Source organism: Vipera ursinii (genome assembly GCF_947247035.1).
Source record: "Vipera ursinii genome assembly, chromosome: 3".
Classification (NCBI taxonomy): domain Eukaryota; kingdom Metazoa; phylum Chordata; class Lepidosauria; order Squamata; family Viperidae; genus Vipera; species Vipera ursinii.
Window position 1 is genome coordinate 107,439,750 of NC_139516.1, and position 26,236 is coordinate 107,465,985.

Sequence of the window (26,236 nt, forward strand, 5' to 3'; positions counted from 1 at the left end):
TGCAGGAGAGAAGCGGGTCCCCTCTTTTAGAGCTCCCCAAAGGCCATATTTCAGAGCACACATCAGTTAAAATCTTGTTTTCAGACCCATTCACTCTCCCCTCTGCATTGCACGACAGTCCTTTGCGCGGTTAGAAGAGAAGACAGCGTGCGCCAGTCACTCCCCCTGGCGGATTTCGTCTAAGGCAGCGTTTTCCAACCTTAGGAACTTGAAGATGCGTGGACTTCAACTCCCAGAATTCCCCAGCCAGCTATGCTGGCTGGGGAATTCTGGGAGTTGAAGTCCACGCATCTTCAAGTTCCTAAGGTTGGGAAACGCTGGTCTAAGGAAGCCTAGACGAGCTCCGTGCAGCTCGCTCCAAGTCTGCGGGGCTAGACCGGGATCCCTGGCGTAGCTCTAGAGACCATCCTCGATTTGCAACTTGCTGTAATTTTCTCAGCCTAGGATTTTTGCAAACGGCTTTGCATCGCAAAGGGTTCTGAATTGCACGGGTGTGATGGACGCAGAAAGCTGGGCTGGATTCTCATCAGAACAGATAAGACAGAATGAGTATTTTAGCCCCGGTAGCCACTTTCGACCTCTTCCTGCAGCTGCCCTGAATTCACTTCCTCCTCCCGTCCAAAAACCGGGAGGAAGGGCCCCTTGGTGTTTTTTTTTCTCCTTCTCCTTTCTCTGCCTCTCCGTCCCCTCCCTTCTGCCTTTCTTTTCTTCTTTTTCCTCCTCCTTTCCTGGTTGCCCAATCGCTTGAGCCATGAGCCCCCACATCAGCTGATCATGTCTCGCTCACGACTGGAAGAAGCCAATCAGCGAGCGGGGGGGACTGGCACCGAGCGGTAGTTAAAGGAGGCAGCCGGCAGCCGTCCTCCGCTACAGCCGAGCATGGGCCATTCTCTTTAGTGGTCGGCCTTTGAATCCCGCCTGCCTCCCATCGTTGCACCTTTTCCTCGACGGCGGCCAAGGTAAAGGGCGCGTGGCTCCTGGGAACAGAGGCTGGAAGGAGTTGGGGAGAGGGAGTCGGGGTTTCGCGGCGCATTTTTCCGGTAAACCCACCGCATCATCTTCCCCCCCCCTCCGGCGGGTTTCGCTGAGAAGCTTGGGGGCGAAGGAAGTTTTCCCGAAATCGCTCTCATTTTCCTCCCTGATTGTGGACCAGCCACCGTTATACTCTGCTGTGATGCAGTTCAGAGGGCCGTGTGGTAGATTGCCGGGGCGGCTCGTCGTCTCTCATTTCTCCTTTAAACAAAAGCAATTAAGTGTGGTCCTTAACGCGCTCCTGGGGGTGGGGGTGGAGGGGGCGTTCTGGAATCTCCAGGGAAAAGAGGGCTTTGTTCAGACGTTCGAAATTGTTTCTGCCGTTCTCTCTCCTCTCCTGGTGTCTCGAGTAGGCCGGTGAACTGGAATGGTCCTCTTCCAATCGATCCCGTTGGCTTAGAGGAGATTTCCTGCTGCTCCGAGTTTGGATGGAGAAAGTGGGAAATAACCGCGGAGGCCTATGAGGACGGGTTCCCCCGTTTCTTTGCAGGCCCTTTGAGCCCTAGCCTAGCTTGGTCTCTGCGGCTGCTGTCGCTTTGAATTCTTGCCCCGGCTTTGGTTAAATGGGGAGGCAAGGAGGAATCCCTCGGAACGACAATGGACTTGAAACGGCTCCAGTTCTGTCCCTTTTTTTCCTCTGCATTTTTCAAAAGCTGGATGGCTCCGGTTTGGTTCAAGGCGGGATGCATAAAAACAAGAACGCGGTTTCCCTGGGGAGGGGATAAAATGGTCTCCCTCGTCATGCACTGGAGAAGAGAGGGCGCAGGGTATAAAAGGAGAGTAAAAATGAGCCTCTCGCAAGGTTGGAACCAAAGGTAGAGGAAGGAGGGGGAGCCAGGGGCTGCTCTAGGGTGGGTGTGAGGGTGATTTATATATTAAGGTAAAGTCATACTCCTGGTGGACAGGTTCATGCAGCTTTTGGGAAAAGGCAACAACATTTATGTATTTATTTATTTATTTATTTAATATCCCCAGTCCTAACTGCAAAAGATGAAGCAGATTGGAATAATCGGATAAAAGAACAAAATTCCAAAACAATTTGTTCCTTTGCCAGTGAGAAACAGTATTGATTTTATTTATATATTTATGTACTTAGGTTGCAAAATGCAACCAGGGTTAGTGCTGTGTCAGCTTCCCCAGGGAGGGGCGGGTACAGGAGGAATGTTCCAAAGTGTGACTTGGCATGGCTTTCTTCCAGAATGGTTTTTGATTTCCCAGTAGAGAGTGTAACCTTAGAATTTCCTGGGGATCTCCCAAGTATTAACTGGTCCAACTCTGCTTGGGTTTTTTCCCCTCCAAGATCAGCTGAAGTAGATTAGATGCTGCCATCTGCTGTCCCTGTATATATTACAATTTTACGATCCACACTGGTCCTTAGAGAAAAAAATAAGTGAAAGAAATAGGATGATTCTAAGAATCTAATTCAGTGACACACATAGTTCATTCAGCCATCTAACATGTTTAGAGTGGGCCATGGCTAATGTGAACATGTGGCATCTTAAGAGGCAGAGTTGGGAGACAATTCCTTAAAAAGAAGGGTAACTCAAAATCCAGGTAATATCAGGACTTGTTGGATTGGATTGAAACTTACCATGATGTCCGATCTACTTGGAGCTACATACTTGGGAATATTTTTCTCAGAAGGGAGACTTGATACTATTTTCAGTCCAATATTTGTTGGTTTGGTTCAAAGAAAGGCAAAAACCCCATGGAAGAAATTATCTAAATCTTGAAAGCAATTTTTTATTATAGTAGTCAATGAAGTTGACAATAAAAATTAGTATTTTCATAAGAATGTATTAACCACTGTAGCAAACAATTTACATAATTATAAAATCAAATACATAATTTGTCATAATAATTGGCTTGCTTCTAAAGAGCTTGTAGGGTTCTTCATTAATTTCTGATTTATAAGACAGCCAAGGAAGGGCAAGGAATTTAGTAGAAAGTCAGTTTTGCCCTCTTAAATCCTGATAGGATTGCTCTACAGCTAATGCACTTGTGGAAATCTAGCATTTTACTTTTAGAAAATTAATAAATCTGAATTTCACAATTGATATTTTAGTTACCAGGAATGGGTAAATTGTACGTATTTTCGATCTCACAATATAATTCTTTAATGGGAGATGAACCTAAACAAAATGTGGAAGTTAGCTTTCTCCATAAAAGAAAAGAAAAAGATTTCATGATCTTTAGCAAGAGTAGGATCCTCTCCCTCTCCTCTTCTTCCTCCCCTCCCTCCCCTTCCCCTGCTTAGATATCACAAACCTCTTAGCAGTTCTCCTTGACTACCTACTGCTAATTCATTTTCTTTTAATTATACAATATTATTCAGCTTCACACGAGAAAAAGCTTAAGCTTAGCGGCCTGACCTGGAATGGTAAAGATCTCAGAATGCTAAAAAAAAAATAAAATCCATTCTTCTGTGTTTACCATCCAGTATATATTGTATTACAGTGTGACATTTGCTGTGAATTAAAATTCAGAACATGAGTTTCATTGTGAGCAAGAACCTGTTTTCGAACTGGTGCTTCATAAAATACAATAGGTATCTGTTTCATGGTATAGAGACTATGATGTTGCAGGTATGGGAGTAATTCATTCTTGCATGGGATTGATTGGCAGTAAAAATGCATAAACAGCAGCACCAGTTCACTGCAAGAATCTGCAAAAATTGATTTTAACACTAACAGCTGTATTTTAACATTGACAATTATATTAGGTCATCTAAAACAGGACTTTTCAATCTTTTCACCCATTGTACCACTTTTAGGATATGGCAACATTTGAGTACCACCAGTCGCCTAGCTCCAGCCATCTCTTGCTTAGGCTTCTGCGGTGCTGCCACTGGTTCAGCTCATTCCCCTCCCCCGCTACTACTTTTCTAGGATGGTTGTGTACCACCTGCTAGGTGGCAATGTACCACAGGTGGTACCTGTACTACTGGTTGAAAAGCCCTGATCAAAAATAGGAGTATGGGATGATGCTATTAAGGTTTTGATGAGGTTCAGGATTTCTACATGCTAAATTATTCTTCTCACCTGATATCCTCCAGATCTTTTAGACTAGCTCTTAGATTCTAGTCATTATGGCCAGTTGGTTAGAATTCTTTGAGTGTATTGTTTACCTATTTATTTTTGCTAGGCTTGTATAATACTCTCAATTATTGACTAACCATGAGCTGCTTAGAACTCTACCATGTTTAAACAGGATTCAAGCAAAAAATGAAATAGCTAAATAGCCAACAATAATGGTGGCTCCAAAGCCTTTGAAGGCATTGATTGAGGAAAGGTAGATTATTTCACATTTACCTCTACAGGCTTTACTATTAGATATTATTGCTATCCTCCTGTTTGGCATGCAGATGTACTCCAACAAATTTGAAAAGTTCAAAATCCATAATTGAGATAGTTCTAGTAGATTTTTTTAAATGAATTGTTTCCATTAATTTATAATAGTATGCCATGGTCTGACATAAGAGATGGGATTTCTACTATCGTGGGCAAAGACATTTTAACCTCATAGAAATTTAGGCATATGAATTTAACATTCTAGGGTTTGCCCAGAATTTCAATCAATAGAAATCAAGCTGATCCTACACTGATAATTGTAATGTAAAATGTTGTCATCCTTTGGAGCTCTTTTCAGTTTAAACCCATATAAATCTAAGGGAAAACTTTGCTGTTTAGGAAGTCTTATATACTACTTTTGTAATATAAATAATGTGGAAGGGTTTTGCCTTGATTTCATGATTTCCCTGTATTGCATGTATGGGTTTTACAACTTTTTGATAGTACTTTGGCTATCTTCAATATTATTTCTTATGTATTCCCCCCTCCCCCACCCCCAAATAAGCCTATTGAGGTATAGTCTTGTGTTGCTCCTAGTTCTATTGTTGAGAACAAAAGTTACAAACCAAACAAGCCAATCTTGATAATAATCCTGTTAAAAATTAAATTTGTCAAATTTAGAAGTTGATACAGAAGTCTAATGAAATCATTAATGAAGAGATAAGGACAATTAGAATGACATCAATATTTAGTTGGAAACCATTTAGGCCATGGAACACTCTGCACACAAATATGGGCATTACTTTATCTCCCTCTTTTTATGTTCAAAGTTCTAAATGTCTGAGAATTGAAGCAGTTTTGGCAATAGATTCATTTTCAGAACAAGGACTGTATTGTTTGTGATAATTCTTTTTCACAGATTCCATTTCTTTAGTGTTTAGAATTAAGAGTATTTCTAAACACTCATTATAATATTGCATAAATGTTACTGGATAATAACTGTACAGCAGCATTCCCCAGCCAGTAGCTTCCAGATACGTTGGAACATAATCCTGCCATAATCCTATAGCCAGATTGAGTGAGAATTATGCAGATTGTAGTCCTAAAGCACATTGAGAGCATCAGATTAGAAACAGGGCTTCCAAAGCAAGATATAGTTGCTTATTCAGGGCTTGTTTTGTACCTTATAGAAATAGTTTGCAATCCTCTATGATCTTCAGTAGAAATATGATGACTTGCAGCAGATGTACATTTTGTACGTGGATTATAATCAGCTGTGGAAAGTTTGTCATGCACTAAGCCAGCGCATAGGCTGGCATTCTGGGAATGTCCCCCACTTAGTTTTTGGCAAGAATCCTTTTGGAAATTTTCATAGACATCCATTTCCTTTCCCTCTAGGTCACCTTGCAGAACTTCAGGAACAACTGCAACCATGGCCACCTCTGCAAGTTCCCATTTGAGCAAAACTATAAAACAAATGTACATGAAGCTGCCTCAAGGTGACAAGGTCCAAGCTATGTACATATGGATTGATGGGACTGGTGAATTCTTGCGTTGTAAAACTCGGACATTGGAACGTGAGCCCAAGAACGTTGAAGGTAAGGAGATTTGGAGTGAGCTTTCCTAGGACATTAATCAAGGAGAGAACCAACCAAGAACTAAGGAGAAATTTCCTGACAGAACAATTGATCAGTGGAATGACTTGGGTATGTTTGGTTTAATGAAAAGAAGGGCGAGGGGTGACATGATAGCAGTGTTCGAATAGCTCAGGGGCTGCCACAAAGAAGAGGGAGGCAAGCTGTTCTCCAAAGCGCCCGAAGGCAGGACAAGAAGCAACGGATGGAAACTAATCAAGGTGAGAAGCAACCTAGAACTAAGGAGAAACTTCCTGACAGTTAGAACAATTAATCTGTGGAGCAACGTGCCTCCAGATGTTGTAGGTGCTCCAACACTGGAGGTTTTTAAGAAGAGACTGGACAACCATTTGTCCGAAATGGTATAGGGTTTTCTGTTTGAGGAGGGGATTGGCTAGAAGACCTCCAAGGTCCCTTCCAACTCTGTTAATTCTGTTATGTTGAACAACCAGTTATACAAATCACCATTGTGACTGATTTCATTAAATAACAGCTATGAAGCCAAGTACTACTATTACTACTGCAAGGAACTGAAAATCTAAGTACCTCTTAACTTTTTTTTTTTAATATTGAAGTCGATACATAAAGCCAAAACAACAGTAGCTTCCAGTATCTTAGACTTAGGCTAGAGTCTTAGAGATTCATTCATAGCCATATACCCCATAAAACTAGGATAACTGATTTTTGAGAAGATGTACATTAAACGGTTTAGTAGAAGAAATGTTGCAGAATTAACAAATACTGAAATTAATTGTCTGCCACAGTTCTTTCCTTTCTAGTTAGACTCTTGGTTGAGTTTCAAATGGATGAAAAGACACTTGTATGAACTGAAAAGGGCTGGTTATCCTTAATCGTTTTCTTTTGGGAGATCATGTCTAGAACTCTGGTTTTGACTTCTCAGATATATTTAACTTTCTTCCCCTTGCTACTCCCTATATCTGGAATATCTACTTGATATCTTATTGCCCCTTTCCCAATCAGTTTTCTATGAATAGAACTGGAAGTTCAATATATTATACAGAATTTGTTAACATTCATTCCCTCTTAGCTTCTTTCATTGCATCCCTGTTGACATAGGAACTGTAGGCACTTTGAACTAGAGTCCTATTGCATTCTGGGACAGAGAATGCTATATCCTTGATAGTTTTCCAGAAATAAATAATTTGTCCATAAAATAAGATTCAAACCAAATTGCTAGCCATCAGATGTTTTTCAGCATTTCATTAAAAATCACGTTATTTTCTCACAATTGCATAGAAAGACATAGCCAAAAGGGACAGTACTGATGAAATTCTGAGGAACCAGGAGGAGGTAGTGTACAGTTGTTAATAGTTGGCAGAGGGATTTCTTCAACCCATCTCCATGCCTATTATTTCTTCTGATTTTGATCTCATAACTACTTTTTTTTCAAAAAATAAAAATCTGCATAGCTCAGATAAGGCATACAAGATGAGTAAATATGCTTATCTATTTCATCCAGACTTTACATTACAATAATAAGTCTTTATTGATTAGCCCTTGGGCCATATCAAAGTGCAAAGTTCCAGCAACAAATTGTTACTAAAATTCGATAAAGGCAATTTAAAATGGAATTTGATAAAATACAATTTAAAATGGAATTTGATAAAATACAATTTAAAATGGAATTAAAATAAAATACAATTTAAGATGAAATAGTAATAAAATACAATCTAAAATGAAATTGTAATAATGTACAATAATTTTAAGATGTAGATAAAATATGACAACATTGTATTTTGGACTTTACATTACAAATAGAACTGATTGCAATGAGTTCTAAATGTGCAAGAAAGCAATAATAAAACAGGAACAACAATTTCATTTCTAAAATTAGATTATTTTGTTGATGAAGGTCCCATAGAGCATGAAATGCATCTTACCCTACAAAATATATTTCATATTTCCAGATGATGTAAATGAATATATAAATAAAAATATATACATTTGCTAAATAAAATAAATGATGGAATAGGCTTAATCTTCTATAGTTGTGTATTTTTTTACTGTGTGACTGATACTGATACTGATTTTTTTAATTGAAAAGTTTTATAAAAGTGACAATATAATCCCCAAAACCAACCCCCCCTTCTCCCTCTCCCACTTCCCAGAGCTGAGTACAGGGTTACAAATATAATAATCATAATCTAACTAACATTAACCAACTATATAAATAAACAAGTTCATAATGTGCTTTAACTCCCCTTTAACATAAATACAGGCAAAGTAAAAATGTAATAATAATAAAAACATAAACTAATATCCTAGTTATTAAACAATACAATATCCAAGTTATTAAACAATACTAATACTAAAAATAATAATACCATATAATTAAAACTAATAAAAATTCCACTATAATAAACTATTAATAATAGTAACAATCTAAAATTTACTCATAGGCTAAATGGAACTTTTTAGTCCCATATTTATTCTGAATATAATCTATCCATCTCCTCCAGATTGAAATGTATCTTTCTTGTGAATGATCCTTCAAATAAGCAGAAATCTTAACCATTTCTGCTCAGTTTGACACTTTAAGCGTCCATTCTTCTATAGTAGGCAAGCAATCCTTCTTCCAATATTGCCCTACCAATAACCTTGCAGCTGTTATCAAATTCAACATCAAATTAGTTTCTTTAGTATCACAATCTGTAATAACGCCCAATAAAAATAATTGTGGAGTAAACTTTATCTTTCTCTTGAAATCTTTTGAATGTTCCACCAAATTTTAATCCAAAAAGCTTTTATATTTCTACAAGTCCACCAGATATGAAAATAAGAAGCATCCAAACTGCCACATCTCCAACATTTGGGCTGTAAATTAGGATACATACAAGACAACTTTTTAGGATCCAGATGCCATCTATAAAACATTTTATAAAAAATTTCTCTTAAATTTTGGGCCTGGGTAAATTTTACATTTCTAACCCAAATTACTTCCCATATATCCAATTTGATCGGTTCTTGAATATTTTGGGCCCACTTTACCATACAATCTTTAACTAATTCCATTTCCGAATCCAATCCGGTGACTCATACTGATTTTGAATTATGGATACCTTATTCAAATCCATATGTGGGTGAGAAGGTGATTCATATATCATTTAAATGACTAAATTATTTCTTTGTTCTTTTCTTTTTATGGAACAAGCCAGATACTTAGAACAAGTTTTTTCCATCCTGGTTCAAAGTTTTTGCCACCATACATTATGAGATTGTAATCAAGCACATCTGGAGAACACCAGTGCATCTGGGGAAGGCTATGCTAGAGAACTGCAGCCAAAAATGTATTACTTCAGCCAAACCTCACCTTTTTTCAAGACTTACCAATTTGTCAGGCATGAATGGTAGAAGCACCTCCCGGCAGGATTCAGTCTTTTGTGCTGCTCTTGTAATAAATAGTTCCTTGGCTCTTAGTTGGTTCCCTGAATCACAGATGGCAAGCACTTGGCTTTTGTCTGTTTGCCTCCCTCATTTTCTCTGCCTATTTTGTGCCCGGTTTTGAAGCCATTGTGCCCCAGAGCAGTGTTTCTCAACTTTGGCAAATTTAAGATGTGTGGACTTAAAACACCCACATTTTTGGAATTTGAGGTCCACACATCTCAAACTTGTCAAAGTTAAGAAGCGCTATCTTAGCGCTTTCATCTCCCTTTATAGTCTGGGAAAAAACCCACTGCCTTTTCCTTCAACTTTTCTTGAGTACTTGTCAAGGCAGTTTATTGACTAAAAAATAAACCCGTTTGAGGATTTGAAACAAAAGCATAGTCCCTCTTCCCATTCCCAAAAAATGACAGTAATAAATTGCAGAACCAACTATTTGCTGTCCTTTCAATCGTCTCAAATCAAACTTCATTTGATGGGAAGTCCTCTCCCTACTGCAGTCTGTTTAGCCTGCTTCCCAGCCTCCCCCAAGTGCTGAAACGTTAATTTCAAATGGGGGCTTCTTTGTGTGATGGAAGATGGGGCTTCCTAGGCCACAGAATCAGTCAAAATCCTTTTAGAATATGTACCATGGTAGCTCCCTGTTCTTGTCTTAAATTATTTGTGCAATACAGATAGACAAGAGAGTATATGCAAAGGCCTGGTCTTTTGCTTGACTTAGAATAAAACAGCACCCCCAGCACAATGAAGAGCATGAGGGTTTCTTCCCTGGTTGCTATGGAGCTAGCCAGAGATGGTTACGAAACCTGCCCAGTGTTGTATAGCTCATTAGGAGAATTTAGTTAAAGGCTTTGTTTTTATTCTCAGGAAGTGGCTGACACAACTTGTTAAATCATTTTGCCACCTTCAGCGTATGAAAGGGGTCAAACTGATTAACTAGATTAACCACTTTAAAGCCAGTTGCCCTATGCTTATTTATTCATTAGTCTTCTTGACAATTTAACAGTACTGATGCATACATTTTCTATGGCAAATAGATGCATACATTCTCTATGGCAATGAAAGTTCCAAAAGCTTTGAATTTTTAAAAAGTACTCTATTATCATGTTTTCGATATTTTTTTCTCCTCTGTAATTTTATAATATATACTTGTTGACAAAAACTAAGAAAGAGTACTTAACAACAAGCCACAGGCAAGAGCCAAGAACAGATACTTCATTGAAGATCATTCACTGTTGCTAACTGTACTCAGCATGGTTTAAAGCAAATCTTTCTACAAAACTTTTATGCCTTTAAAATTATAAATAAAGCTATAATCCTGGAGAATCGTCCCTGTTCCAGATTGTTTAGTGGTAGAACTAGGCAGTACTGTGAAATATTTGCAGTAAGCTGGCATAGGGAAAGCAATAGCAATAGCACTCCATAGAGCTTTACAGCACTCTGTGCGGTTTATAGTATCAACATATTGCCCCCAACAATCTGGGTCCTCATTTTACTGACCTCGGAAGGATGGAAGGCTTGAGACGGTCAGGATCGAATTCCTGGCAATGGGCAGAGCTAGCCTGCAATAATGCACTCTTACCTCTGCGCCACCAGGGGCTCCTCTGCACTGAAGCATCCTAGATGCCTTCCTTGGTCTGCTGGTCAGTGAATATCTGAAGTGACTTTAATTCACTGGGGACATATTTAAACTGATTTTAAAAGTAAAATGTTAGTGCCATTAGTAAATATTGACTATGGCTGCTCTTAAGATCATTACTGACAAATAGTTATGGCAACTGTCTACAGTTTTACACTTTGGGGTATGCGATAAGTAACAGTACATCTCCTGACTTTACAGACTAACTCCCATTAATGAGTACAACATGAGATATATTTTTATTGATGTATTGATAAATCATTGTGTGAGTTAACAATAGCAGCAAAATGAAATATTACAGGTTTGTACGGTGTGTAGAATTGGCTTAACTTTAATCTTATTTTTGTTTTCAGACCTACCAGAGTGGAATTTTGATGGTTCAAGCACTTTCCAGTCTGAAGGCTCAAACAGTGACATGTATCTTGTGCCTTCAGCCATGTTTCGAGATCCTTTCCGCAAAGACCCAAACAAACTGGTTTTATGTGAAGTTTTAAAGTACAACCGCAAGCCTGCAGGTGTGTTCTAGCTTTGCCCTTTTAAAGCTTCTGTCTTGACCAGGAAAAGAAGTGCAGAAACCCCCCCCCCCACTTCATTGAGATGAATAATAAGGCAGAGGTTTAGCCCTTTTATTGTGCACAAAAAAGCACAGTACATGCCTTTTTAGCAAGCCTTGCTTGGACAAAGTGTGTTTAATGTTTGGAGAAAATATTACTGGAGTTTAGACTATTAAAAGTGATAGCCTCAGGTCACGAATACCAAATGAAAACTCCAGTTCATACTTAAAAATATCTGGAAGAGGGTCATTCCACAATTCATTCTAAATTGGGAAGGAATTCGCCTTTTTCTCATTAATGAGATTTTAAAGATTTGTTTTGCCATACCTTTAATTCACTGGTTAACAAAGAACAAGTATTTTTGGCACTGCTTCCCTACCTTTCACTGTTCACAATGGTAACTTTAAATAGGGGCTTGTAGTTCCACTGAAGATAAGATCTGTGGACCACTACCTAGCAGGATAATTTAAAATAGTGATTTATTGAAATATGGTAGGTTACAGTTCACTCGTGACCATCTATATTTCAGTAGGGAGATAATAGCCTGTAGCATTATGGAACATCACGTAACAGGAGATCTCTGCCATGCTTCATTTGCATTTTGATCCTGGCTGTTCAGTAGAGTCTCTTGCAGAACTTTAGTTTGATAACAGATATTAATGCATCATTTTAATGACATTTATACAAAATACGAACTAAAAAACTTGAACCAAACCACATTGCCTTCCCTTGTCTAACATGATATTTTTGGTAACAACTTGCCAGATCCTTTCGGAAAAACACCAACATAGCATGCAGTTGCCAGAAAAAAGTAAATCCTCATGTGAAGCCACTTCCAGCCATAAGACTTGCATTCTCTAAGTTTCAGCTAATTTCTTATCAGCTGACTGGCATAGCTTTTCTCATGCATCTCTCATTTAACTTGCTGAATAATGTTTCCCCTTTTAACTACTGCATCACATTCTTGAAGAAAATGTAGGATTCATTAGCATCTCAAAACCATCCTGTTTTAATAGCCCTGCTGACAACATTGCTGCTATTGTTTATCTTGCTATTGATGTTTAATCAAGATTGCTTAATTAAAATATTCTGGAGACTCTTAGGTTATCCAGCTTCCACTGCATCTGGCAATGTATAAATATGTACACTGTGATCTTTTATCTTACAAGGTGACTGGGAAAATTAATTAGAAAGCACTTTAGACAAACTGAGCTTGAGAGATTGGAAGAATATTTGCCAAACCATCAACCTAAATGCTTCTGTTCTGTAAAAAAAACCTTGTTTAATTTTAAATCTTTGCTCAAGAACAATGAAGTGCAAAAATATATAAAGTTGCAGTTCAAATTCATCTATGCCTCCCTTTTAAGGGAAGGATGAAATCTATATGAATGACATACATTGGCTTATTCTCTGTTTCTTTTAGAAACAAATCTACGATCTACTTGTAGAAGGATTATGGATATGGTGTCTAACCAGAACCCTTGGTTTGGAATGGAGCAAGAATATACCCTTCTAGGAACAGATGGACATCCCTTTGGTTGGCCTTCTAATGGCTTTCCTGGACCACAAGGTAAGATTCTGTATGAAATTCCTATGAAATCTTTAATGCATAACTACTAATTGCAATCAGCCATTGAGACACCATCATGTTATAGTGCTAGAGCTATTGCTTTTCATATCTATAGTAAATATTACACCTTTGATATTAAATGAGAATTTAGGCAAGAGAAATCTATTGCCGAGGTAGATGGACCACTCACCTAATCAAGAGAAATTCCTAATTCATGAGAGAATATAGAAATGTTTAAAGGAAAAGAGTCATGCTTTCAACTGTGAAACATGCTTTTACAGTTGCTACTGTTAACTTATTACTCCTTGGACTAATCTAATGGTGATCTCAGCCAACCAGAGATTACATTTTGAACGGGATAATATTGCAGTTCCATTATTTGAGGATATCACTAAAGGTAAATTAACTTGATGATTGAATAAGAAAAGATAACATAATTTACCCTTTTTAGGTAGTCCTCGACTTATGACCACAATTGAGCCCAAAATTACTGTTGTTAAGTGAGATATTTGTTAAGTGAGTTTTGCCCCTTTTTATGACCTTTCTTGTCACAGTTGTTAAGTGAATCACTTAACACTGCGGTTGTTAAGTTAGGAACATGGTTGTTAAGCAAATCTGGCTTCCCCATTGTCTTTCCTTGTCAGAAGGTGGCAAAAAGTGATCACATGACCCCAGGACACTGCAGTCGTCATAAATGCATGCCAGTAGCCAAGCCTCTGAATTTTGATCATGTGACCATGGGGATGCAGCAATGGCCATACATATGAAAAATGGTCATTAGTTGTAATTTCGAATGGTCACTAAACGAATGGTTGTAAATCGACAACTATACACAAGGAGTATCCCTTCTATAAAATGGATTTGGGGAATGCGGTGACTAGAGGTGTAGATTCTCCCAGTGATTTCTTTTGCTTCTTGTGTTTCTCCAGGGCCATACTATTGTGGAGTTGGAGCAGACAAAGCTTATGGTCGAGATGTTGTGGAAGCCCATTATCGGGCCTGCCTATATGCAGGTGTGAACATTGGAGGCACAAATGCAGAAGTTATGCCAGCACAGGTATGAATCCTTGCTGTTAATGCTTACCTTTCACCACTGGAATTCTTTTTATGCATTTTAGTATACACAGAGAAGGATAGGAATGATTGATTTGATTTCATTCTGATTCTCTTACAGTGGGAGTTTCAGGTGGGTCCTTGCGAAGGTGTTGAGATGGGTGATCACCTCTGGATTGCTCGATTCATCCTTCATCGAGTATGTGAAGACTTTGGTGTCATTGTATCTTTTGACCCCAAGCCTATTCCTGGCAACTGGAATGGAGCTGGATGCCATACTAACTTCAGCACTAAGAACATGAGAGAGGAGGGAGGCCTCAAGTAAGTGCTACTCCTTTCTTGCAGAGCTTTTCTAAATAAGTGGCAAGGAGACACATAATATTACTACTAGGCTTTTGGGACTGTCTAATAGTACAATAACAGTACTTCACAGTAAGGAACATTAACAGGTAAAATCCCCTGTGCATTGAACATCGGGGAAAAATCCTTGCAAATCAAAAAGGCAAACTAGAATATCTTATAGTATTAGGGATATTCCTGTTAGCAGTGTATGTATATTTCTTACATACAAGGATGTTTAAAATTAGATTTATTCCATTCATTTAATTTAATTTAATTTAATAATTTGATTTCTATACCGCCCTTCTCCCGAAGGACTCAGGGCGGTGAACAGGGCAATACACAATAAAAATCAGATACAAAAATTAAAAAACCATTAAAAACCAATTAAACATCATGCCCATAAAATCAATACATATTAAGTTAAAAACTAATTTTAAAAAACCCAACCCCACCCCGTCAGACCAGGCCAGCTTTTTCGAAAAAGAATGTTTTAAGATCGCGCCGGAAGGAGCGAAGGTCGGGGGCCGTCCGGAGCTCAACCGGTAAGCTGTTCCAAAGGTCTGGCGCGCCCACAGAGAACGCTCTCCCCCTGGGGGTCGTAAATCACTGTAAATCACTATAAGTTTAAGTGCTATTGCTATTAGCAGCATGAATAACTGAGCACCCCTGGGCCCTCTTTGATAATGTTCTTTTTTCATCTTCCACAGGCAGATCGAAGATGCCATTGAGAAGCTGGGTAAGCGTCACCAGTACCACATCCGTGCCTACGATCCCAAAGGAGGGCTGGATAACGCCAGGCGCTTGACCGGTTTCCACGAAACATCAAACATCCATGAGTTCTCTGCTGGAGTCGCCAACCGCGGGGCCAGTATTCGTATCCCAAGAAACGTGGGCCAGCTTAAAAAGGGCTACTTTGAGGATCGACGACCCTCCGCTAACTGCGACCCGTATGCTGTGACCGAAGCACTAGTCCGCACCTGTCTTCTCAATGAAACTGGCGATGAACCTTTTGAGTACAAGAACTAAGTGGTCTTGCCCCATTGTGCTCCCGCTCCCTTCTTCTGCATTTTTCTGTCTTCTAGATATTAATTGTGCGGGCATGAAATTCTATGTTTGTGCTCCCCTCTCCTAAAACTGACCCTTTTATTTCTCTGTGTGGGAGGGGGAAGTGTAGTCTCTTTCACTGTTTGTTCTGTCATTTGAGGGGAACAGCAGAAGACAAGTGGGATTTTACCACTATTTCATGTAATTCATCTATATGTCTTTGGGGTTTCAGTAGCTTTCAGGAATAGATGGTAAAGTTGAGACCTGGGTTGTGGAGTGAAGACAAGACAAAGCATATCTTTGGATTCTAATTGTTCCTCCCTGGATTTGCACTTCATGAGCAAAAGTGCAATTGCGTGTCATTCATTCACTTTGGTGAAATGAATTTGGCATCTTACCACCACTCAAAATAATTGGAACTGCTAGCACTCAATACAGATCCACAAGGAAGTTCCCAAGGGTAGGAAGACATATACTAATACCTTTTCCTTGGACTCCTACTAAAGTATTCCTACATGCAGATTTTTTCCTGACAGAGTTAGAACTATTTTCATGTTTCTTAGGTCTTTGGCCATTGTTCCCTTCTTGGGATTAGAAATTGTAGGTTTTATTTAAGAAGCTGCTGAACACTTCAGTCTGTTCTTGGAAGCTAACTGATTTTCTGATTCTAACACAAAGTGAAATAGTCTTTTTATATATATTTAAATGTCTAAAAACACCTACAAAATTTGTTGTCTTTTTTTTTAAAGGTATACTAAGTCAACCCTTTACTGCAAGGGTCTGTTGGTTAAGGTTCATAGGTAAAATGGGAAGGTGGGAAAAGGTTGGTTGAGAAGAAAACTTAGCTATATGCTGTGTTCAATAACCAGTTTGAAGGTTTGTTACACACAAGAGGCTATCCGTTTACAGGCTTATAAATTAAAATAGGCATTAACTGTTAATTTAAACTAAAGCCGTTGGCTGTCTTGGCTGAGCTGCTTGCAGCTGGCTGCAGCAACGGAGATGTGCTTATGCTTCAAATGAAGAGTTGACTGGTCAACTTTAACCATTTTTTGACAAATAATTGGCAGGGAACAGAGGGCATTAAAATTCTTGGTACGATTTGCATTAAAGCAGGGCTTTTCAAATAGAAGGCAAAAGAGCCCAAGATGGTAGGGGAAATGGATTTTTTTGAGATTTTAATAACACGTTTTAGGAGTTTCTAAAGCTCTACAGTTTTACAGAGACCACTGCTACCACCTTGGCACTCAAACATACCTGCCACTTCTGCCAGGGAGTTGTTAATAAGCATAGTTGACTTCAGAGGAAATGCCAGTGGCTCAGGATTTTGTACCGTGTCTTGGATGGTGCCAATCATTTTCTGCTGCATTTGGAACTTGAGAAGGGGGGCGGGGGGATTTGTAATAAAGTAATTAAATCCAATAGTTATTTTCTGCCTGTGTTTTTTCATGATGAGTTTGTATGTAGTTTGCTATAAGCTGGCAATACCACCAGGAACTTGTGCGGCTCCATTCAATCTTTATACTGTCTGATAGTTAGCAAATGTGCTTAGTTGCAATACTCCTCACCGCTAGCCAGAATAGCCATTGCAATGTTGGAAGATTTACATCTGAAGCATCTTGGACTGTGGAAAGCCTGACAATTCATCTTTATTTGTCCAGTAACAGGTGGCCAGATCTGTATGACAGGACATAAGCAAAGTATGATGGTGCTGGTAGATTGCTACAGAGTATCATGACTTATCAATTTATGGAAGACCAAATTATGTCTAGCAACTACCATTCCTGTTAACATTCAACAGAAAGCCAGTGGCTGTTGCTGCATTCGGTTACAAACAATTCCATAATTATCGCTTTCACAGTTTGCATTCACAATGGGAAGTGGAATGTGCATTTGGAGAACATTTGCTTGAGCTGCACTTTGGTAAATGTGAAAAGCAGAACTACATGGGAACAACTAAATGTGTCACTAAGTTTCTACATCACCATCTCCAGAAACTAAGAACTGAAACAAGATTTGCTTTGCCTTAGACTAGCCACTAACTAAGCACTGCTATCTGGTAAGATTTGTCAAAAAGCAAGTTGGCAGCTATTACACAAATTTGCATTCATGACAAAATCCACCACACTGCCACCTTAAAAAGAAGAATCTCTGCTCATGGCAGGAATTTACACTAAAAAAAAATCTCGCTCCAATCCAGCCAAAGAGATACCTGTTTATACATAGCTGCTGTATTACATCTTTTCCTTAAATTCAGGGTATTTGGAGATGTTGGCTTTATTTATGTGTGCAATGCAAGAGTTTTGCCAGGGTTGGGCTGCCATCAGTTCTCATTACTTCATGGAAGGACAAGGAGCGTAGCAGGCATGATACTGACAAAAAGCTTTTCCCTCAATCTTCCCCAGTTTTGCAGCATCCACATCTAAAGGAAGCTCAGTGTCCTGCTTTTGAAATTACAAAGGTCAGGTACACTGGAAGAGATAAGTCCAGTATTTGACCACCTATTTTTACAATTCTGTTCCAAAGGCAACTAGTCTCAGAACTAGGAGGCTGCGCTTCTGTAACATTTTTTATATACCGGTAAGTGTGTGAAACCAGAACAGAGGAAAATCAAAATAGCTAAGTGGAGACGAGAGCACTGAAAAAGGATAAGGCAGCATACAGTTCATAGGATTAGGGTTTTGAAGGGTGGTCTTACCCCAGAGTATTTGAGGGGCCATCTTACCCCTAGGGTATCTGCCCAGGGTATCTGCCCAGACCACATGTTCAGATAAGGGATGTGCACTCCAGGTCCCTTCAGTGAGCAATCCCATTTTGTAGGACTCAGGAGGGGTGCCTTCTTGATGGTGACCCCTTTATTTGGGAATGATTCTCCTCCTGGAATAGCAATAGCTCTTAGACTTATTCATTGCCCCATAGTGTTTTACAGCACCCTGGGTGGTTTACAATGTCATCGTATATTGATGCCATCGATCTGGGTCCTTATTTTACTGACCTCGGAAGTATGGAAGGCTGGATCAACCTTGAGCCAATCAGGATCAAACTCTAGATTGGGCAGAGTTTGCCTCAATTCTGCATTCTAACCACTGCACCATTAGGACTCCTGAAATAGGGCTGGTTCCAACCATCCTGGTCTTTAGAAAGACTGTTGAAACCTGGTTGTTTCCCCAGGCCTTTGGATTATGACATGTTGGAGCCTCAATTGGATGATGGTTTTATTGTTTGGATTATCCTTCAGTTGTTTTGTTTCATTATTGTTTTTAGATGTATTCACTGTGGTTTTGTGTTCCTTTTGTCAAGTTGGTGAGCTTTTTCTTTTTTCTTTTTCTTTTGGTAAGCCGCCCAGAGTCATCTGGCTCTGCTGGGCAGCCATATAAATTTTTTAAAATAAAAACATATTTCTAGGATCTTAGTTTGTCTATGAAAGTCTGATCACAGTTCAGTATTATATTAACAAAAACACGGGCTTTGCTGAAACCCATTAAAAAATTTCTAGCTTCTAATTTACTACCATAAAGTAGTAAATTAACATCTTAAGATGTCGGATCCAAGGTTTTTTAAAAATTGTTATTATTTTGTAAGACACTGGGCAAACAATTGAAACATAACTGAGTTTGTTGTAATACAACTGGAGGATGTTTTGCTGTTAGTGTTGCTTCTGACTCCTTTTGCTGGAATTACAAATAGATAGCAATGATCAGCTATTCTAGACTCCCTTTCAGACTATAGAATCTATACCTCTAGGATATTTGGGTGCAGTTGCATATGGTTTATCCTCAGAGATAAGTATGTATTATCTTCCAGATTTCCTCCAACCTTTCCAGAAGTATTGGCTCCCAAAATGCTTTGCCAACATGACTGATTAGCACAAAACCAGCCACAGCAGATGCTTTTTTAAATATATTGTTCACCTCTTGAATATAAGAAATCTTGCCAATTTATTGCAAAACTTTCTGAGAGCAACTAGTAGATCCCAATTTACCTTCTGCTCCCTCCCACTTAATTCTTTAACTTGAGATGCAGTTTTCTTATAAATAGCTATACACAGCATAATACAAGTAATCATTGCTTAACAACTGCCTTTATGCCTAGAAATGACAAAGCATCTTGCTATTTACTTCCTCAACATGTCAACTCGTCCATTCTTGTTTTAGAACAAAAACCTTAGGTTACATTGGGTTTGTTCTTGATCTTTTGTTATTAGCTACTCTGTCAACAACATTACAGTTTTTGTTGAAATATCTAGCACTAGAAACATTAGGTAAATAGTACATGTAGTACTGCCAAAGAGGATTTCCCTCCCTCCCAGGGAAGCATAAGACTTTTACCACTCATTACATAAGCTACTTACCTAGGTGAAATAACACAACTGAAGTTCTATGGCGTATAACAATAACTGCATCTGCTCTGTATTTCTCCTACCTTTACCTAGACCTGTACAGTTATTTTGCATTGAGCAGCAAGTAGTTTAGCATTTTGGTTCCAATTCTGAATTTCTGGATTCTGTGACATGGCCTGAAAAACCATGGGCAAATCTAATCATATTCTATTTCAATTATTTCCTCAACACTTTTCTTAGTTCTCATTTCAAGATGAAAGCAACTGTCAACAATACATTTTTGTTAATTTTCCCTGATGTTCTCTTCACCTCCAATACCCTTTAGAATGTTCTCAGGTTTTGATGTTACTTTCTAAAATAAGATGAATGTCATTAATACAGGTAATCTTCAACTTACAACTATTTGTATAGTGACTGAAGTTACAACGGCACTGAAAAAAGTGACTTATGGCTAGTTTTTACACTTACAACAATTGTAGCATCCCCAGGGTCACATAATCAAAAACTGGGCACTTGGCAACTGGCATGCATTTATGACCAGGGCTTTTTTTTGTCATAGAACGCTCAGAACGGAGTTCTGGCACCTTTTTTGGATGGAACCTTGTAGGGTAGGCAAGGCGGGTTGTATGACGTGTGAGTTCTGGCACCTTTTTGTTTTACAAAAAAAGCACTGTTTATGACCCTGTCCCAGGATCATGGGATCATCACCTTCCCAGCCAGTTTCCAACAAACAAAGTCAATGGGGGGGAGAACCAGATTCGCTTAATGACCGCATGATTTGCTTAACAACTGCAATGATTCACTTGATTGTGGAGCATGTCTCATTTAACAATTACCTTGCTTAGCAATGGAAATGTTGTGCTCAAATGTGATTGTAAATCGTGGACTACCTGCACAGACAGTCCTCTGCTTACAAACAGGTTATGTTTCATCAGGCTGTTAATAAATCCAAATATATAATATATAATACATGCACAGTACCATTTTTACCTTGCTTAAGTGGCATTTAGGTTTTACTCCAGAAATGCTGTAATTCAAAGTCACTACATACAAAGGAAGAATACAGTTAAACACCAGGCGATCAGCAAACACACAGGATGGGGGAGTGCCTAAAATGAGATATACTCAGCCTTCCAAAGTGCAGTAGTGATGCTAAGAGTAGGTATGTGGTGCCACAGTGTAAACTAATTCTTTTCTACCTTCTCCCCACTTCTCCGGCCTTTTGGGGACTTTCTAGGTTGGAATTTTTTTAAATTTTTTTTTTTAATTTTTTAAATCCCATTTATATCCTGCCCTTCTCCGAAGACTCAGGGCGGCTTACAATCTAAGCACAAATCAATGTGCTTAGCAATAGCCTTCATTCTATGTATATGCCTGCTTATTAGGGCTTTTGCCCCCCCCCAAGCGGCATTATTACAAAGTCAGCTTATTGACCCCAACAATCTGGGTCCTCGTGTGGAATGTGGAAAGGTTTGTTCGTATTGGTGAAAGTTCAGAACTCAAAAGTTTGTAAGCAGAGGACTGTCTGTCCCATACACTACTATCACCATTAAGAATAATAATGGCTCATTTTGTATGTTAACTCAAACATTAACTATTTATATTCAGTCTTCGTCCTATGTTTTTGTTGTCTGCTGTTAGGAAGAATAAAAACAGATGTGCAGAAGGAATTATAACAAAGAAGACAAGAGTTGAATAGAATTTTATTTGAAGAGAACAAAACATGTATAAAAACTAGGAATTCTGCAAACCTAAACTAAACTGAAGTACTCATATATCCAATTATTTTTCAGCTATTGGCATTAGTAACACGTGATATTAATGAGAAATTAGTGAGGCTTTAGGATCAGAATCAGTTACTGTATATGTTTGAATTTAATGTGCATAATTCTGGCTAAGAGAGGAACAAACCAGAAACTATGGTTCTGATGTATTGTATCAGAATGACAAAATTTTCCTAGTTCAAGCTCAGGATCCAAAAAGATCTTGACAGACTTGAACAATGGGCCCTACCGAACAACATGAAATTTAATGTGGAGAAAAGCAAGGTTTTACCTCTAGGCAGGAAAAAAGCAAAAGTATTTGTACAGATTAGGCCTAGCTCAAAAACAGTAACTCTGAGAGGGACCATGGAGTCTTAGTGGACGATCATTTAAATATGAGCCAGCAGTGTATGGCAACAACCAAAAAGGCTAATAAAATTCTTGGTTGTATAAACAGAGTCATAGAATCAAAATCATGTAAAATATTAGTACCACTTTATAAATCCTTAGTAAGATCACACCTGGAATATTGCATCCTGTTTTGGTCACCACATTACAAAAAAGATGTTGAAAAGTACAAAGAAGAGCAACTAAGTTGATTAAAGGCTCGGAGACAAAAACATATGAAGAACAGTTGCAGGAATTGGGTATGGACAGTCTAGAGCAGACACATCGAACACAAGGCCCGGGGGCCAGATCCGGCCCATGAAGTGGTTTCATGCGGCCCGCGAAGCCATCCTGGAAACAGTGAGGGAACTGCCCACTGCCTTGGCCCTGGCCCAGAGACCCTCCTTCTGCCAGAGACCCTCAGATCTGCCCCACACCTGCCCAGGCCCCCATAGGCACCCTTGATACGAACGATGTAGAGCTGGCCACGCCCACCTAGCAGGCCATACGCACTCTGGCCATGCCCACCCAGCAGGCCACGCCCACCCTGGCCATACCCACCCGGCCCTGAGGGCAACTGCAATGCTGATGCGGCCCTCAATGAAATTGAGTTTGACACCCCTGGTCTAGAGGAAAGAAGGACTAGGGTGGACATAATAGAAGTATTCCAGTATTTGAGAGGCTACCACAAACAAGAGGGAGTTAACCTATTTTCCAAAGCACCGGAAGCCAAGAAACAATGGATGGAAACTAATCAAGCAGAGAAGCAACCTGGAATTAAGGAAAACCTTCCTAACAGTGAGAACAAGTGACCAGTGGAACAGCTTGCCTTCAAAAGTTGTGGGTGTTTCATCACTGGAGGTTTTTAAGAAGAGACTGGCAGCCACCTGTCTGAAATGGTATAAGGTCTCCTGCTTGAGCAAGGGGTTGGAAAAGAAGACCTTCAAGGTCCCTTCCGGCTCTATTCTGATTGATTGTTTAGCTAATTTCAGTAACAAGAGGTGTGAAACAGGACAGATTGATCAGTTTATAGAAATCCTCCTGATAATTTCTGATAGCATCATTTCCAAATCAAAATAATAACTCTGTTCAATACTGGATTCAAGCTTTTGTTAGTTGTGAACTAAGAAAAGCATCTAATTGACTATTGTATGAAGCAAAATCCTGACTACATTTGACTTAAACTAGTATGATTGTTCTCAAAACCAACCTCACAAACTGTTATTACAGTATAGTTGAAAAGCATTCATTCATTCATTCATTCACCTCCAAGATCAAAGGTTTTTTCCCAGCAAATATCCACATTCATTCATTCAAATTTCTACAGCTGTTCCCTGACACACACTTCTGAAGAATCCACATATACATCCATGAAATACAGGTCTAGAAGAATTTTCAGCACCTTTCCTGCATTTTTTATACAAGGCACAATTATACAGTACACATTTATAATTATATACAATATGGCATTTGTTCAATGATTCAGTCAGAGTCATACTTTTTTTCCTGCCTATTTATCCATTCATTCATCCATTCTACTTTTTTTTACAAAACATAATTTAGCAAATGAGTTCAGTTGAAATAACATGTAATTTTAAAAAGATTTTTCTAATTCCTAAAATGATTTATAAAGTGAATTGCAGTTATCTGCTTTCACACAACATATTATGCCACCAACAAACCACATTATTTGAATACATTTTTGGACTTTATTTAGATGTCCCTTACTCTGCAATACTTTCTATTTGCTCTCTATTTGATTATTCCAATAGCTACTTTGACAAAAAAATGCACTGATCTTAAGGAAAATATGAAATGGAGTGACTTGTAACTTTAAGAAATTATTTACAGAAAACAGAGTGATATAGTTCTTATCTTTAGTTGAAAACCCATCTGGATTACTATTGCACCAAAAGTTAAAGTCTAGCAGCCTTCTACTTCTTTCCATACTATCCAAATATAAAATATCAACTAAATCCTACAATATTTTTTATCATAAGCTTCTTCAGAATAGAAAGCTGTTTGGTCAAATGCATCTAAATGAACCTTTATGTGCACTACTGTGTTAAGAAGAAGCCCACAAAATTCATGCTACTCTATGTTCACTACTTTTTCAGCTATAGGAAAATAATATTTACTCCAAATCACATAGAATAATTGTGCTACATACCACCAACAGTTAAGCAGTCAATATTCAACACTAATGGTGTAGGGCTTGGTTGTTTGTGGGACCACTTACCTTCCTTTGTGTTAAGCCATCCCATAAGATCTGATAGAGTCACTCTGGTTCTGGTTTACTCCATATGCCTTCTCTGTTTAAAATAGCAAATCTACCTCTCTCAAAGATTTGGATCACCTAGATATTGTTGGCCATCCATAAGACTATGAAAACTTAGTTTTTCCTCATGTTTTTGGCTTTGCACTAGGACGTTGGATAAGTGCCTGTGGTAAGTGGTAAGTGATTTGGGATGATTTTGTCTTTGATTTGTCAGTATGTATTGTGTTTTTGAAGTTATTTGTTTATTTATTAGACATTTTTAAAAAAACAACAACCAAGTTTATTGGTTTTCCAGTTTAAGATCTTTATATTTAGAAAGCATCATGGTAACTGGGTAATCAAAGATTCAGTAACAGAGTTTTCAGTACATAACTCAGGTTACATTATCAAAACACCCTTCTCTATTTCCCTTAACATTTAATACAACATGTTTAAACTAATAAATATTTAAGAATAGCATGGTCAATTAATCAAGATTCATCAATCCAGTTTCAATGAAGTATATCCCTGTCCTGTTATTAAATTTTGCCTAATTTTGATTTTAATTATAGTATTCAAATTTAGCCTTTAACATCCCAGATAGTATTCACAACCCAAATTTCCCTTGTTTCATTACACTGAAAACTGTAACATCTAACATACACACAATAGCTAAATGGCTAAGCTCTACCTGATAATCATTGTCTATTTCACATCCTGATACATCACATGTTGCTAATAGGACAGCCTATATTTATCAATCTACATCTGCTTATACATAACCAAATTCTATTTTAAATTTTTGCTAATTCTTAAATCTTAGTTAAAATATTCAAACATCTTTTAACATCAAACACAGGATCCATAAGCCAAATTTCCATTATGTCAGTGTACAAATTATAATGTCTAAAATAAGCCTAATAGATAAATAAACACATTCTAGTTCTATCTCATAAACATTTTCTATTTCGGATCCTAATAGATCACTGATTACTAAAGGAGTAAGATATTCTCTAAGAACTCATTTTTTAAAATCTAACTCTAGCTTTCTTTTTTTTTTGCCAATCAGGTGTCCAGACCAAAACCTTTAGATTGCCAGATAGGTCTCCCTTCGCTCCAATACATATTATTTGAACTGAAGGAGGCTATTTAGCCATCAATGATCCACATAAGCTAAACCATTTATAATCATTATATTGTTGTCCTGTTAATTCCAATCTCTGTATTTCCTCTAATGTCTTTATCTTCAGTTCGGTCTGGATTCTTCTCCCATATAGGTTCGTTTGCTTTAAGTAGAAAGTCTTATCCAGTTTTGTAGTTAATGCTTGACTATCCAGGCTTTCAAGAAGCTGTCTTTGTTGATCTTCCGCATCCTCTATGTTAGTATCACTATCTTGCGTGTGGTGTACTTCTGGAGTTATGGGCTCTTTAGATGAAGTCAAGACTTGTGTATTAAATTTTTCCATAGTTTGTTGTTGGACCTTAGGGTTGTCTGTCGTAGTGATAGTTCTTTGTACTTTTAAAATTGTGGGTTCTTTGAATGGAGTCACGTTTTGGATATTAGTTTTTTCAATATCTTGTTGTTGTTCCTTATATTCCTCTGTCTCAATAGTAATTTGTTCCAATTTTGTTATATACTGAATTGTAAATTCTTTAATTGAAGTCTGGGTTTCAGTTTGTGGATTGGAGTTGGCACCTAAATTTTTCAGTCTGGAGATAAACATCTCAGTGATTTCGTGGATTGTTTCAAGTATGAGCTTATAGTCAAGTGAGGTTTGTGGCTGATCAATCTTCAGTTTGAAATAATTGTAAATAGTCCTTAGTGGAGGGTAATTTTTAAACAAAAGTCAGTAAATATTCACCTCCACAAGTCTTAAAAGCTAAATTCACCTTTATTAGATTTTTATCCAATACATTACAAGATGGTGAA

The 26,236-nt window shown here is 38.3% G+C and overlaps 1 protein-coding gene across 1 annotated transcript; it reads left to right on the forward strand.

Moving 5' to 3' along the window:
- The first annotated feature begins 357 nt into the window (after nt 1-357).
- On the forward strand, nt 358-16,994 carry GLUL (glutamate-ammonia ligase). Its single transcript, XM_083358319.1, has 7 exons — nt 358-959; nt 5,721-5,920; nt 11,351-11,512; nt 12,975-13,121; nt 14,051-14,178; nt 14,296-14,495; nt 15,224-16,994. The coding sequence occupies exons 2-7, from the start codon at nt 5,755-5,757 to the stop codon at nt 15,540-15,542; spliced, it is 1,122 nt and encodes a 373-aa protein (XP_083214445.1). The 5' UTR covers nt 358-959; nt 5,721-5,754; the 3' UTR covers nt 15,543-16,994.
- Nucleotides 16,995-26,236: the final 9,242 nt, after the last annotated feature.